General features: G+C 34.0%; 1 protein-coding gene and 1 long non-coding RNA gene across 2 annotated transcripts in view; one reads left to right on the plus strand and one right to left on the minus strand.

The window, feature by feature from the left end:
- Window positions 1–1,560: 1,560 nt before the first annotated feature.
- Window positions 1,561–14,746, minus strand: part of GABA-B-R2 (gamma-aminobutyric acid type B receptor subunit 2) — a 192,557-nt gene continuing 179,371 nt past the window's right edge. The window contains exons 3-19 of the mRNA XM_012488744.3: window positions 13,137–13,274; window positions 12,058–12,225; window positions 10,805–10,980; window positions 10,543–10,720; window positions 10,228–10,461; window positions 9,583–9,643; window positions 9,282–9,516; window positions 8,743–8,983; window positions 8,536–8,658; window positions 8,306–8,416; window positions 7,960–8,184; window positions 7,658–7,840; window positions 7,494–7,596; window positions 6,201–6,327; window positions 5,655–6,133; window positions 5,149–5,562; window positions 1,561–4,171 (exon numbers count right to left, since the gene is read on the minus strand). Coding sequence (XP_012344198.3) covers window positions 3,630–4,171; window positions 5,149–5,562; window positions 5,655–6,133; window positions 6,201–6,327; window positions 7,494–7,596; window positions 7,658–7,840; window positions 7,960–8,184; window positions 8,306–8,416; window positions 8,536–8,658; window positions 8,743–8,983; window positions 9,282–9,516; window positions 9,583–9,643; window positions 10,228–10,461; window positions 10,543–10,720; window positions 10,805–10,980; window positions 12,058–12,225; window positions 13,137–13,274 — 3,738 coding nt within the window. The 3' untranslated portion in view covers window positions 1,561–3,629. The remainder of the gene's footprint in view (window positions 4,172–5,148; window positions 5,563–5,654; window positions 6,134–6,200; window positions 6,328–7,493; window positions 7,597–7,657; window positions 7,841–7,959; window positions 8,185–8,305; window positions 8,417–8,535; window positions 8,659–8,742; window positions 8,984–9,281; window positions 9,517–9,582; window positions 9,644–10,227; window positions 10,462–10,542; window positions 10,721–10,804; window positions 10,981–12,057; window positions 12,226–13,136; window positions 13,275–14,746) is intronic.
- On the plus strand, window positions 10,331–12,915 carry LOC147658346 (uncharacterized). The gene is made up of 2 exons (XR_015290674.1): window positions 10,331–10,671; window positions 10,894–12,915. It is a non-coding gene; the product is annotated as an uncharacterized LOC147658346 (long non-coding RNA).

Raw genomic sequence — 14,746 nt, forward strand, 5'->3', positions numbered from 1 at the left:
TCTCTTTTTCTCACCTTTTAATCGCCTCATATGTTTTTTTGAAACTGATAATTCAATTTGTTGAATAGATTTTCATATAAAAATTGCGACTGAAAATATGTAAAAGGAATACATATGATGTAGCTGAATAATCTAAGTAAATATTAAATATTAAATCATAATTTCGACCACAATTATATATATATATATATATATGTATATATACCATGGATGTATGTACATTCCCAAACAAAATGATAGAATTACTATTTTCAATTCTCGAGACTAACATAATAATATTTATTATTTAAATTTTATAATTAATTTAAAATATGCCTTATTTAATAATGTAGAAAAAGATCAATCGCAGTTAATATTTTTTTCTACAGAATTTGATATAATTATATGAAAAAATGAGTAATATATAACATGTAAAAAAAGGTCAATGAGGTTTTTTGGTTCGAAAATAAAAATCGATTTTTCATAATGTTTGTCTGAATTTGAATTCAGATGGATAAAAATCAATATTTTTTTTATCCATTTATTTCCTAAATCGAATGTGATAATCAAATGCAATTTTATTCAGATTCAGTACGTAAAAAATACGTAAAAAATCATTATCAATTCTCAAAAATTCGTTAATCTGTTTCTTCATATATACATCATTCTATTATACCGATTTTCCTTATAAACAAATCAAATTTATAAAAGAAAATATTAATCATCGTTGATCTCCTTCTATACTATTTATTAAACAAAGAATATTTTATATTGATATTTATACAAAATAAATTGCGTTAATCTCGAGAAACACTGAAAACTATAGTATACGCTATCATTTTGCATTTGAGAGTATATATATATATATACAAATCTTAGCATGATGAAAGCAATTGAGTGCAATTGAATCATGTCGTTAATTGAATAATTCAAGTATCAAATAATTGGTTTATTTAAATTGAATTTATTTTCTATTAACAACTTTTATTAGTTACTATATTGTGAATAGTGCAAGGTAACTTTGATATTATTCGTTGAATTCATGCTTCTTACTTATATTTTATCGAATGATTTATGTTCTAATGGAAATTAATTCGTCTATATCTCGCATTCTGTTTGACAGATTATTATTTTTAATGTACATAATATAATTTTTTGCACTTTAAATAAAAAAGCAGCGTATGTATTTATATATATTTTTAAAAAATTTTTAAAATATTATGAAATATGAAACATAATATAAACATACTGCAATTATTATATCTTTATTTAAGATAAAATGATAATTTTATAATTTTGTTTAATGGAATAATTAGAATGAAAAAAAAAAAATGATTTTTTAAGGAATGTAACTTGAATGTCAAATGTCAAATGGTAGAACAAGTGAATCAACTTTATTGATAAAATTTAATATAATTGACTTGTTATTATCGACTCGCACTTATTATTTTAAGTTATCGAAATATTTATACGTCATAGTTTCGATGTTTGTGTGATTGAAACAAATTTAATAAACGATTGAAAATTGTTGACGCGTATATTTACATCATATATAACAAGAATGATATATATTTTCTCGTATTTAAAAAAAAAAAAGAAAGAGGTGTACGAGTGTTTGTAAATTAGTTTTTAGAACGTATGAAGCGGGTATAATTCGTATTACATAATACAAATGGCTATTTTTACCTGTAAACATGACATTTATTTTGATAGTTATATACAAGACTCGCGTAACCACACAATGAAAATCTTGTGACGAGCATTAGGCTCTCAGAGAATACGCTTTTTCAAATATCCGGACGCTTTTTGACTTTTTTTTTTTTGTTTATTGTAGGCTGTTCGAGATTTTCAAATAAAGAAACAAAATAATGCAACGAGAAGGGAAGATAAAGAAACAGAAATAGAAAGAGAGGCAAGAAAAGTTAGAGCGAGCGGAAAGGGGCGGGCGAGAGGAAAAGTGAGAGAAAAAAAAAACATGCGAAACGAAAAGAAAATATTATATTTCATCGATTCTCTTTTACTAGGCATGCGAATCGCATCTAAAACTCGCCTATTCAGTTTCTCATCGAGATATATTCCGTTATAAATAATAAAAAGACGCCGACTGTTCATCGTGAAAAAGCGAATACATAAGGAAGGAAATTATTTTAAAGCCGCTTATCGTGAGAACACTTACCGTATGCTTCTTACTTAATCGTTTTCGTTAATGTGTCTTGAGCTGCTTTGGAATAATCGATAACAATCAGTTTAGAATTAATTTCGGTACAGTATTAGAGAAGTTTGTTAAATATGATTCAGTATGATGTAAACACGTTACTTGCGATAGAAATGAACATGTATCAACGTTTTTTTCATTTTATTTTCTTTTATTCCTTTTTTGTTATTTTTTTTTTTTTGTCTTTTTTTTAAATCCTTTTTTCTTCGTTTCCTTCTTAAGAAGAGACTCGAATATAACGTAAAAAAAAGTTGTCCCCCTCGAATGCGAGAGAAAATTCTATAAAATGTTCGAATCTTTTGACTCGTATATCTATCTTTTGAATTGCTAAACAGCGAATTTGTACGAATTTCGCACGCTATAAAATTATTTAAAACGATTACGCACGCTTACAATGATTAGAATTAGATTAGACGCATACGCTAACATTCTTTCCTACGTTCGTTTCAATACTGGCTATCTTCTTTTTTTATCCGATCGATGCAACGATATTTTTTTTTTTTTTTTTTTGTTATGACAAACATGTATAACAAACTTGTTTTTCGATTAATTTATTATAAAAACCGAGATTCCGCGTTTCAGAATGATGAGTCACCGTGACTTTGTCAATCATTTTCTCATGGACGCGAAAGCGTCGTATGTTTGTTAATGTTTATATGGCCTTTCATCATCGAGACGAGAATCGAGATGGGGGAACGAAAAATCACAAAGATGGAAAGAGAAATGTGTGTTGAAATGCAGACGCTGTAGAATTCTGCTGAAGAACGTTTTCACAATATGCCGCGAGCGGCTATTTTTGTCAAATTAATTAACCGAGGAGATAAAAGATTCTCGAGCGTCGAACAAAGGCCGGTATTCTTTCGTTTAATCTTGTTGATAACGTCTCCTTCTCGTCCATAAGTCCAGCGGACACTTGCTAATCTAAACATAACGTTTATTAAAATATAGATTTATAACATCTTTCAAATGTAATAATTATAATTTTACTTTTCTCTTATAATAAACGATTAATAAATGTCAACTTCATTCTGCAATTACAACGTTCATTTCATTCCTATCCTAAATCGTACTAATTGTAAGTATTCGGTGACTTATGGACATGGAAATGTACATACATTTACACATATCGAAAGAGCAGCGTTGCTGCTTCTTCCAATGTTTTTTCGCGAGAGTATCGCAAAGATAGGCAGGCTCGAGAAAGAAACGGTGATTGCTCTCATAAAATATCATTGTCTCGGCCGATACATTGGCGAACACGTTTTACGATAGATGTCGCGTCTGAAGGCCGTCAGGAGGGAGAAAGAGAGAGAAAAAGAGAGAAAGAGAGGAGATGAGAAATGTAAGGGGAAAAATAAGGGAGAGGAGTGTTCAAAGAAAGAGAGAAAACAGAACGAGATCGCCGGAATGAAAATTGAAGTTAATAGATGGAAGATCGTTAAAGGTATTCAACGATGTCACATTTGATAGATATATTCGGACAGCTGGCTACGCTGGCGCCGTAGCCGGCCCTCGAGGAACTTTTGTGCCTCTCGGTGAGCAGCTTTTGAAAGATCGGCAATATCGCTAGATCGAGTAATTCGCCGTCTGATACGGCGCTATACATTTTAGAAACATTTGCCGCGGAACCACCAACAACGTCTGAACTACTGGCGGTCACTGAGCTGGCTGTTCCCGGGCCATTCGCACTTCCTGCCACACTACCGCCACCTGGCCCAGTGCTACCACCTCCACGTGGATTCGCGCTTGCGAATTTATTATTGTGTATTGTGGCAACATTCGGTGTGCTTTGCACGTATTCCAAACGAGCCTGTTGTCGGAGTTTAGACTCGGTATGTCTACACTCTCGTATCCGACGTGTGGCACGATGAGGGCATTCGATCATCGCGTGTCCCTCACTTCGAAGCCGAGGACACTTTTCTCGCGATCTTTCGGACACTGATCGTTGAATAATCGTCGACATGGATTCCTCGTATTTCTCTGTGAACATAATAGAAATATGTCAGTATATGTGATTAAATTGAGTAACATAACAGGGAAGACCGAGAAAATTGCATGGAAACATGTAGTACAATACAAAGAAATGACTTCTACTGTGTCTAGTTATTTCTTTTTGATACTAAAAGTTATTAATTTATCGAAAAATTAGCTATGTCAATTTATTAAATTATCTATTGCAATAATATATATTTTTTATAAGTAATTTAATTGAAAGAATTGAAAATAAAATGTGCGTTTTGAATTGATTGATTTATAAATTTCTATATGTTTTAATAATTTAAACTTTATACCTTGAATATTTTATTTATGTAATGATTTATTATACTCAATTTATATCAAAGATAAATAAACAGTGAAGTATATAACGATATTTATATATCGATTATTTATTTATATTCGATGATATTATTTTCATTGATAATATTATTAATAAACACAATTTTATCATTCTCATAAAATATATATTGACTTGTTTTAAAATCATAAAATCGTCTATTAAATAATATAATATTCTAAATATAATAAATAATTAAAGATAACTCAATATAACAACTGAAACTATTTTAACAATTTTTTTAATACTTTTTATATTAATCAATTAATCAGTGATTTTGAATCATAACATTATAATGAAAAATAATATTATATTAAGTGAGCTTGAATTATAATATGTTTTACTAAATAATATAAAAGAACTTTAATGTAATCATTACATTTAAAAAAACAAAATTGACTTTCTTATGATCTCTAGGCGACTATCCATTAAAAATATGATCTAATATACATTTTTTTAACATCAATAAACAAACCAAAATATTCAGGTAACCTGTCTCTATCCTGTATTTTACTAGACAAGATAAGACTTATAATCACATTTTATCCACGTAATTTCCACTAAAAATCAAAACTGAAAAACCTCGATCTTCCCTAAAAGAAAGAGAAAATTACCGGCTTACCGGTATCAGAGTAACTTGCATTAACCATCGCAGGCACACTCGGAGAACTCGCATTTTGAGAATCGTAGTGTTTTTTATGTCTCCGTGGAGGAGGCGGCGTTTCCGCCGAACCATTCAATATAGCGCGATGTCCTCGTCCTCCGTGTTTCTCGCAACGATATCCAGTACCTGAGAATAATGCTCGTCGATGACCGCATTCACCAATTATATAAGACTTATCAAAACCGGAGTTGAGCGAGAACTCGGCGGCCTCTGACTTGGAGACGTTCTCAGTCGAAATATAACTGATGCAATTGACTGGTACGCTGGTTCTCCGAGTTTGAAACAACTCGTGATGGGAATGAGCCATTCCGTTGCTCTTCACCGACGATCTTCTCTTTAATGATTGATGAGCGGATGCATTTGTCGCCGAAACTAGAGTGAAACCATAAAAACAATAAATATAATGGAAGAATTTGTAGAATAATTAATTGGATAGAGGAGAGTTATAGTGTATATTATTTCACCGGAATGTCGATGCTTGGGCACGAATTGCGAGGGAGGTGGTAGAATCGCTTGCTCGAGGTAGTTCTGCTCGTGAAGTTCACCGAACGAGACGTTCTTTGTCGGCGGAGGTGTCGGCAGCCTGGATCTACGATCCTCTTTGCTTCTGATCAACTTTCCATGCCTGGGAATTTCGGTCTCTTCGAGGATAATGGCGTCACCCTCCTCGACGATCTCCGGTACGAATTCGACGTTCGTTTTACCGGTATCCGATCGCGAGTCCGGACTTCTCTCCGCAAGAAGAGGTTCACTCTCTTTTCCAAGTATGGAGGCACGACTTCTTCTATGGCCGGAATCGTCTGTTGTATGCTTCAAAACCGAAGGTAGAGGGGAGGACGAAAAATCCGCGGTTCCTTTCGTGGTTTCTTGGGATTGTGGGACCAGAGGTGTTCGTTCGCTGTCGATTGCGATCGCCGGTAACTTCGAGAACGATGTCTTTTTCCTAGAAATGCATCATTTCGATCGTTTTAATCGAATATAAATCTTAATATTGTATACGCTATACGTACTTGCTGATCGGTTGTTCGGTCGCGATTGTGCTCGCATAATCGACGCCTTCTGGTTGAGAGATGGTGGTTGAATTCAGACTGCACATTGATATAGAAATGTCCGTTGTCTCTGTCGCAAGGGACAAACCTGAGATGAGATAAAAGTATGAGGATAGAATAATACGTTGAGAATATGCATAATTTGCAACAATTTTTTGTTTGCTATTCAAATTCACTCTAAGAGAGCAAAATTGACTCAAATGAAAATTTGGTTATTTTTCGACTATGTGAGAATTGTTTAATTAAAAATTTATTGATTGATTCTTGATAATTGATAATTTTAATGATTATAACAGCATAAAGAAACAAATATTTTTTTTTATTAGAAATACAAGCTTTGATATGTATGTAAAATCTTCTTTTAATATTTACTGATAAGATAACTTAGAATATTGAAAATATGGATAGAAATGAAGAGAATTAAGAGATTGAGGATTTTTTTGTTAAATTTTAAAATAAAATTAATTCTGTTATCCCTTCTATATGATCCTAATATAAAATTTATATTTGCAAAAATATATAAATAAAAAATTTTTATATTACAATATTATTTATTTATAATAATAATAATTATATAATTAATTACCTATATGATAATTAAATTTGAGTCTATTTGATTTTTTCTTTAAAGAAAATTGAAAGAAGTATACCAACAAAAATTTATTATTTCAGAAAACATGATAAATCGCATAATTAATGCTTGTATAATTTCACTTGAAGTAATTGAAAAAATTACACAATGTGTAATTATTCATACCGAAAAATGTATCGCTAAAACGATGGACTTTGAACTCTTAATAACATACATAGTAAATCTAAATATTATTTTATTTACGTTGTTCGTGAAAATTATTTAATGGCTAAGTCATGATTCAGACACAATATATTTTTTTTATCCAAGATAGTAAAAAAAAAAAATACACGTTTTTCATATAAAAAAATATCAATAACCTTAAAAAAATCAAGAAAAAATGATTTGATAAAAGAATTCTTTTTCCAAATTATTTCTCTTTTGAACTAAAATTGTGCCATCAATTTTTTTTAGAAATATTATAAAAAACAAAGAAAATATTTAGATAGTATAGCTTATAATATTTATATAAAAGTCACACTTTTGTTTATCAGAATATTGTGACTTAAAGTATTATATAATAAATACTATACGAGATTCAAGTATAATAGAATGTGTAAATGAAGAGAACAATATTAAATACTAGCATTACAATCTTATAAACGAGATTATTCTGTGCTTACCTTCTTTTTTCACCATTGTTGCTTCCTGCCTCGGAACTGTTAACCTATCCATTGCTTCCTGTGTATTCGATGTGGTTTGATCATCAAGCCTCCGTAGAAACATCTGCAATTGTTTCGTTTGTTCGATATGATTCGTTCGTCATACACGTTTCTCAATCATTTACCTGAAGTTCTGAATCTTTTTCCAACAATTGTTTACGAAATTTTTGATTCGCTAACGTCGCTTCCTTCAGACGTTCCTCCAATTCGCTAACGCTCGAGTCCCTTCGCGTTTTCGACACTGGCCTAAGCGTTGCTCTAATTCGTTTGTCTATCGTACCTTGGGGATTTCTTCGCAATTCTATTAGCTAACATGGGAAAACGATTCGTTAATTTTATTTTCGCGGACGGAAGCCAAAGCGGCGATAAAACGACAACAAAACGGCAGAAAGCGGGGCATTCTGGAATTTTCATTTTAGAAGGATACCTTTGGTACAAAAACCAAGCACAAGGTGGCGGTGCTGCAGAATATAATAAATATCGCCAACATAATAAACATGGCATCTTGTTTGTCAGCCAACACGAAGCTTATAGCCGCTCCAGTGACACACATGATCACAACGTTGTATACGCTCATTCCGACGTATTTGCTATCGTTTAACGCCGGAATACTAACATGCCTTGTTTCCCATGCCAAAAAGGCGCCGAATATCTGGAAGATGAAGAAAATCACGGCTTGAAAAATCGTTTAGATCGCTACGACCTTTTATTCTCGTCGCTTGAAAAAGTTATCGGTGTCGTCGTTGTCTCTCGAATCGATCGACATTACCTACCATTAAAAGACCTTTATAAGCGTATATACATCCTAAATAAATGGTCATTCGATTACTTTGACAGTACTCGTTTTCCGGTATTATGATAATATCTTCGCTGGAAGGATGAGGCTGAAACGAAAGAAGAGAATTGACACGACTTGATTCGCGCGTTTCGCATTTTTTCTTTTTTTTTTTTTTTATACTATATCGCGTAATTACTCGTGCTTGATCGATATCGGTGCGCTTACATAAGGTTCCATTTGTTTCGTTTCTCGGTAAAATGGATCCGCAACCTGCCAGGTCGTCATAATACCCAGATCAATAAACAATAATACACCGACCACCATGAACAATTGGTAATCTTTTATCACCTAAACAAACGAAACGGATGCCGCAACGGTTAGCGACGGCGTACCAACGTAAAAACGACGGGCAGGCAAAACGATCAGGCTTACCTTCTTGTTCAATTTAACGTCGGTAAATATCGAGTGTACTCGCCATGTTTTCGAGAACATGGAACCAAACGCCAAGGAGAAACCAGCCATCAATAGCCATGCTCTGGCGGTGCAAATGTAGGGAAATGCCGTTTCACTGGACAGCTGCGAATCTAACCCAAGGAAAATTACACTGCTGTAGGTCAGCATGCATCCGACGATAATGAGGTTGTTTAAATGCGGCGATGACATTTTTATGTATCTGAAACGTCGAAGATGATCGAACGTCGGCCATGAGAAGGGAAATAGAATATCCCGATTTGCACGGGTTGCAAAAAAAGCTTATCTAAAGCCTCTAAAGTCTCGTCCAAACGAACGCACTCTTTCTTTTTTAACCGTGCATCTATTAATATTACGCTCTCTTCGTCTCGTTTTGACACGATTTGTTCCCGCGTCCCGTTAAAATCCGACGAATCGCATCGAGTAGAACGAGCCCGCGATGAAATTGACGAAGAAGAAAAAAGGAGAGAAACGAGAGGATCATCCCTGCGATTAATCACCTTTGATTTCGGTATTTGATATTGATGACGAGAAAAATAGCCGCCATGGTGATGCCCACGCTCGCCGCGGAAGTGAGCACAGCGTAGATCGTAATATTTACGGTCGAATGCTCGATGATGTGAAGAGTTCGATCTTTGGGCGGTGATTTCCCCTTCCAGATCAAAGGCTCGCCCTTGTTCAAATCTAAAATATCTGTCACGCCGTCGTACTCGCCGACTTTTACCTCTCTGTCGCCTGCAATGGAAGAAGAAAAGGTACACAAGCCTCGAGAGAATTAGATCGTCGCGTCCCAATACTCACCTTGAAACTGTTTCAAAAGAATATACGCTTTCCTTTCGTTATCGTAGAAACGCACCGGCCCCTGGAAAATTGTATGTCACATTTGTATCATTCGCTTCGATTCACGCGTATTTCTTATATTAAGCGATTAATTTTTACTTCTCGACGATTATGTTATGTTATGTATCTCGATGGAATTTCTTCATACTCTTAACAGGCTATTACGAAAAAAATACATTTGTATCGAAAATACAAGTTTTATTTGTAACAGATATGATATACATAGAGCGATATTATAAATACAATATCATTCGTTTATTGCGTAATTTTGACAATATCTTGTTTATTATTGCTATCTAGGAGAAGTGTTAGAATAAACAACGTACTTAATACTCTATCTTACCGACTTTAAACTTCCGACAAACTCGTATCTCACAAACTGTACACACACGTATCTAATACAGATTACAAATAATAGAAATATTTACATTTGATGGAATTTACGATAAAATTAAGCTCGAGAATGATATTTGAAATAGAAAAAGAATTTTCAAAAGCATTATCGAAATACTTGGTGGAACATAAATATACATGTTAATTGTAATTATATTAAATTACAAGAGATCCTATTCTGTAACTTTCCTTTGCTGTCCAGAAAATACCTACCGTGACGCCCTCGAAGCTGGTGTTTCTCAGAGCTTCCAGAAAAAGCTTCTCCCAAAGCTCGTCCCTGTATCTGAAATCTGACATGGTCTGATTGCGACGGTAGTGTGTTATCCTGCTTGCGACCCGTTGTATAGCTAAAGCTACTGCCCATATACCGTCGTACGAATATCCGTGAAATCTCGAATACTCTTTGCCTCGTCTCGAGTCATACTCGACCCGGTATTGTTCGGTTGTCTGAAAAGCGACGAGAGATGTATGATGGAGGGAGGGGAGATAGAGACACGACTAAATTTCGAAGAAGCCGTTCCAACTCACTATTCCAGCTATAGTCTTCCTCTTCTCCGTTGTGATTGGCAACAAGTCTGTCAATATAGCGCCGTGCAATGCCTCCACCAAATCGGAGGAATTGCATTCCTCGTCAGGATGGAGCCACCATTCCTCCGTGTAAGTACCCATGATCACCCATTGATATTTTCTCCCGAACATATCGAATCTGGAAACGTAATAAACGGAAGGAAGTGAAATCCTGGTGGGGAAGAACGAAAGAATTTTTAATCAAAAATTCAAGGTTTTGTACTTGTGCGCCTCGCAGAATATTCGCCTGGCCCATGTTTCGTTGAAGTTGCCCAAAATTATTCTAACGTCCTTCTCCTTCAATTTTTCCAGCGCTGTGGTCACCTCGGTGGCGAAGCTTTGCGTCTCCACCACTTCCATGCTATTGCTGTCGAGATCGGCGACCAATCGATTGTGTGCCTGCACACGTCAATTGTAAAAATTGTGAAAATTATCGGTAAGATTAAATATATGTAATCGATTTATTCGTTTAAAAATATAAACAGGAGAGATGTTCTTATTCGTTTCAAGAAAAGGAAAAAAAAAAAAGAAATTTTGTACAATGCCGTGCTTCTTTCTTAAATTACAATTTATCTTTAGCAATTTGTTATGATAGCGACTAGTTGAAATAAATTCAATGGTTTATTAATACGGTGAGAATAAAGGAGGAGGAAAAATATTTAAAAAAAACTCGTAACATCGACATTTTATGATCTTGACGATTGTAAATTTTCAAATTTTTATTCCGATCAAAAATAAAAATTTTGAAAAATTTTTTTAAAACATAATTTTGAAGAGAAACTAATTTAAACGAGCATTCTGCGTAACATAGAACGCGCATGGTATGCAAAATAATGTATAAATAAAAATATGTTCAAAGTAATACTCGTATTTAACGAGTAAAATTAATCTTCATTTAAATTCTATTTCCTTTACGTTTATAAAATATGAATAAATTGCATAAACTTTTGCATACGAGACACTTAGAATAAGATTGGCGGAATGAAATTATTAATTCGTTAAAAGAAAAAAAAAAAAAAACATTTTTTTCAATTTTAACATATAAAATACCACGTAGCTGTGCGTAGCTGGTAAGTTGGAAAAAAATAATGGAGTTTAACCAGAGATAAGCCAACCTGTGACAAAACGTATATAATCACGGGCATTCTAAATACAATATAATACGAATAAACATCCATATCCATACATAGAATTATAAACAGTTTTTAAATTGGTTATAAAATATTTTATCGAAACAACCTGTATTTCATTTAATCTGTAATTTTTCAAAAATTAAAACATTCGATTGAAGATTATTAAAAAAACAAAAACTTTTTATTGTATCGCTTTTCCTAAATAAAATAAACATCTTTCGTTTTTTTTTTTTTTTACGTGCATATAGCATTACACGATATAATTCAAAGCGTCGAGTTGTTGGTTCATTTGACGTGTGCGTGCGTCATTCCATTACATTTCGATAAAATTTCAAATACTCACCAGAGCGTATCGCGGCTCGTTTTGATAAATGGTTCCGACGCGAGTCCAATTGAAGTGCAATAAAAGCGCCACACGGGGAGCGTTGAACGCGTTCTCAGAAGGCACCACCCTAAAGAAATTTGGGAAGCTATCGCTTGTAAACATCGGGTGTGTGTCCGCGTAGCTAAGCTGCAACAAAGGTCGATTCAATATTTTCGAAAAACGTGTCGAGGAAGCGACGTGTCTATGTTCGTTATATTCTCATTGTAATCGTGAGAATAAAAAAGGACACGCCTGTTCCATTTCAATAATTTTGATTAATTCGTGTAAACGTTCATGTAAAATGTAATATGTCTTGCGTAATGTAATATGCAATGTAATATTTTTTCATCTAAGAAGACGATGATTACATTGAATTGTGCAACTGTTTAATTTTCGTGCGAGATATTTTTATGAATATTTTTATGAATATTATTCATAATTTCTAACGTATTCGATGGTATACTCTGTTAATAATTAAACGAGATAACTGTAATCTCGCATTTTTTTTTCTTAATATCATACGTTGAACGTAACGTATTTTATTCAAAAAAGCTAAAAAAAAAAAAAAAAAAAAAAAGGCTCGTATCATATTTCACTCGCAAATACGAGTTCACGATGATAAATAAAGAATATTACTATTTTTGTACGTTTCTTTTTTATATAATTTTTTTCAGAACATACACGAAGGAAATATACAATAGGACGAAAAAACTCTGCGTTTCATTATTCCAAGATGCAGGATTTAAAAAATGTAAAATAAAAAAAAGAATATCGCAACTTATTCGTGAAAGTTGCAAAATAATCTAACTCTAATAAACGTATTACTTGAAAATAAAATTATTTAAAAGAAATAATTCGCTAGTTCGATAAGATATCTCGCGTTTTAATACATAACATAGGCATTTTATATATCTCGAACGAGATATCTCCGCGGGGTTAGGATTTCGACACGACGTCAGGGACAATCAACGAATCGCCTTTCTCTCGAGCCGAGATCAGAATGCATAGATTCCCGCTTTGGTTCCCCGCAAATTGTCCCGTTATATTTCATAACTCACCTGTGTGAGACGCCAATGCTTCGATGCTTTGGCGATGGGATCAGTGACGTGCGTGCAAGCTGCGCCGAATAGCATCACTTTGTGCGGCCCACTGTGCATCATATCGAAGAATGCCTTCACGCCAACAGCGGCGTTGCACTGGAACAAAATAAACGAATAAAAATCTGGTACAGGGCTTTGATCGCGAATCAAGTTGCGCTTGCACGAGTTACGCCTCGTGGAACAAAAGGACGACCTCGTCCAGTTTTTTTTTTCTTTCTTTCTTTCTTTCTTTCTTTCGAGCGGTCAACGCGCAATGCATGCTTCTAAGCGCGTGTACGTCAGAGCCCGAGTCGCATAGATGGGGACACCTTCGCCTTCGATACACACCTAGGCCCTATTCCCTCCATGCCTCGCTCCGCTCTCCGCGCTATTTTTATTTTCGCGGATAGCCGCATTTGCATAGTACGAACGTGCCCGCGTATATTTTACCACGAAAACGTCAGGAGCAGCCTAGGTAACAAATCTCGTGTGTCAAAGTGAACTTTCCTTCGTTCGTTCCTGCATCGAGGATGCTCGAAGACAAGCTACTTACGCGGAAGAGAGTGTGAGGTTTGAGGCCGAGGCCGAGGACGAGGACACGGAGAGGAACAAACGTGGTATCCGGCTGGTGGTAGACTTTCTCTTCAAAGAGAAGAATGTAAGGGCGTTGAATAGGGTGGAGAAAAAGGAAAAAAGGAGGAAACAAAATTATGATTATTTTCTGAATCGACGAGGGGAGGTTGATTTTATAATATTTCAAGATTTAGCACAGTGGCGAGAGAAAATTATTGTACAGACAAATATAAATTTTGTTCGTTCTTAAAACAAGTCGATTCATCTTCTAATTAATAACGAGAGAAATGACTCGTATGTAAATAAGAATCGTAAGAATCGTTTCAAGGATGATTTTACTACGCGGAAAAAGAATTAGATAGTAAATATATCGTATCATATTTTTCACTCGAGTTAAATTAAGCAGATAAAATTTTAATCAAACGGATGTACGTTTGCCGTGATGCACGCCTCATTATGCGAGTTGCGGGATATCGATTTCAGATGCTGTGCATCGATATGGGAATCCGTATATCTGTTTCAGCGAGTAATGTCCGATGCTAATAGTTCAGAGTGTATAGACCACTTTATAGCGATTTTGATGTTGCAATAATTCTTTCGATAAAGGGAAGTAGTTGAACTATGTAATTCCATCCAATTATTCGGTACAAATAGAATCTTGTGATTAAATTCCGGTCATAACTTCCTCTTTTAACGTTTCGTCTACGAGTTATGGAAATACAACTAGATACAGGTATATTATTCCAATATATCAAATTATATCAATAAGAAAAGTGATATTTTAACGATAAGACATTAATTTTGAATTTCTCTTGCTATAATCGAAAGCAGAATTTCTTTTATCTTTGCAATGTATCTTTTTTATCAAATATGGGAAATTATATTAATAAAAAAGATGACAAATGTACACTTAATATTGGTTTATATTTTGAATTTCTCTTGCTACAATTGAGAGCAGAATTTCTTTTATCTTTCTACTATTTTACTCTAATACTTTTGATGCATTTTTATGTTCT

Source organism: Apis florea, unplaced genomic scaffold (assembly GCF_048593485.1).
Source record: "Apis florea isolate Af1SG1 unplaced genomic scaffold, ASM4859348v1 contig_2274_pilon, whole genome shotgun sequence".
NCBI classification, from domain to species: domain Eukaryota; kingdom Metazoa; phylum Arthropoda; class Insecta; order Hymenoptera; family Apidae; genus Apis; species Apis florea.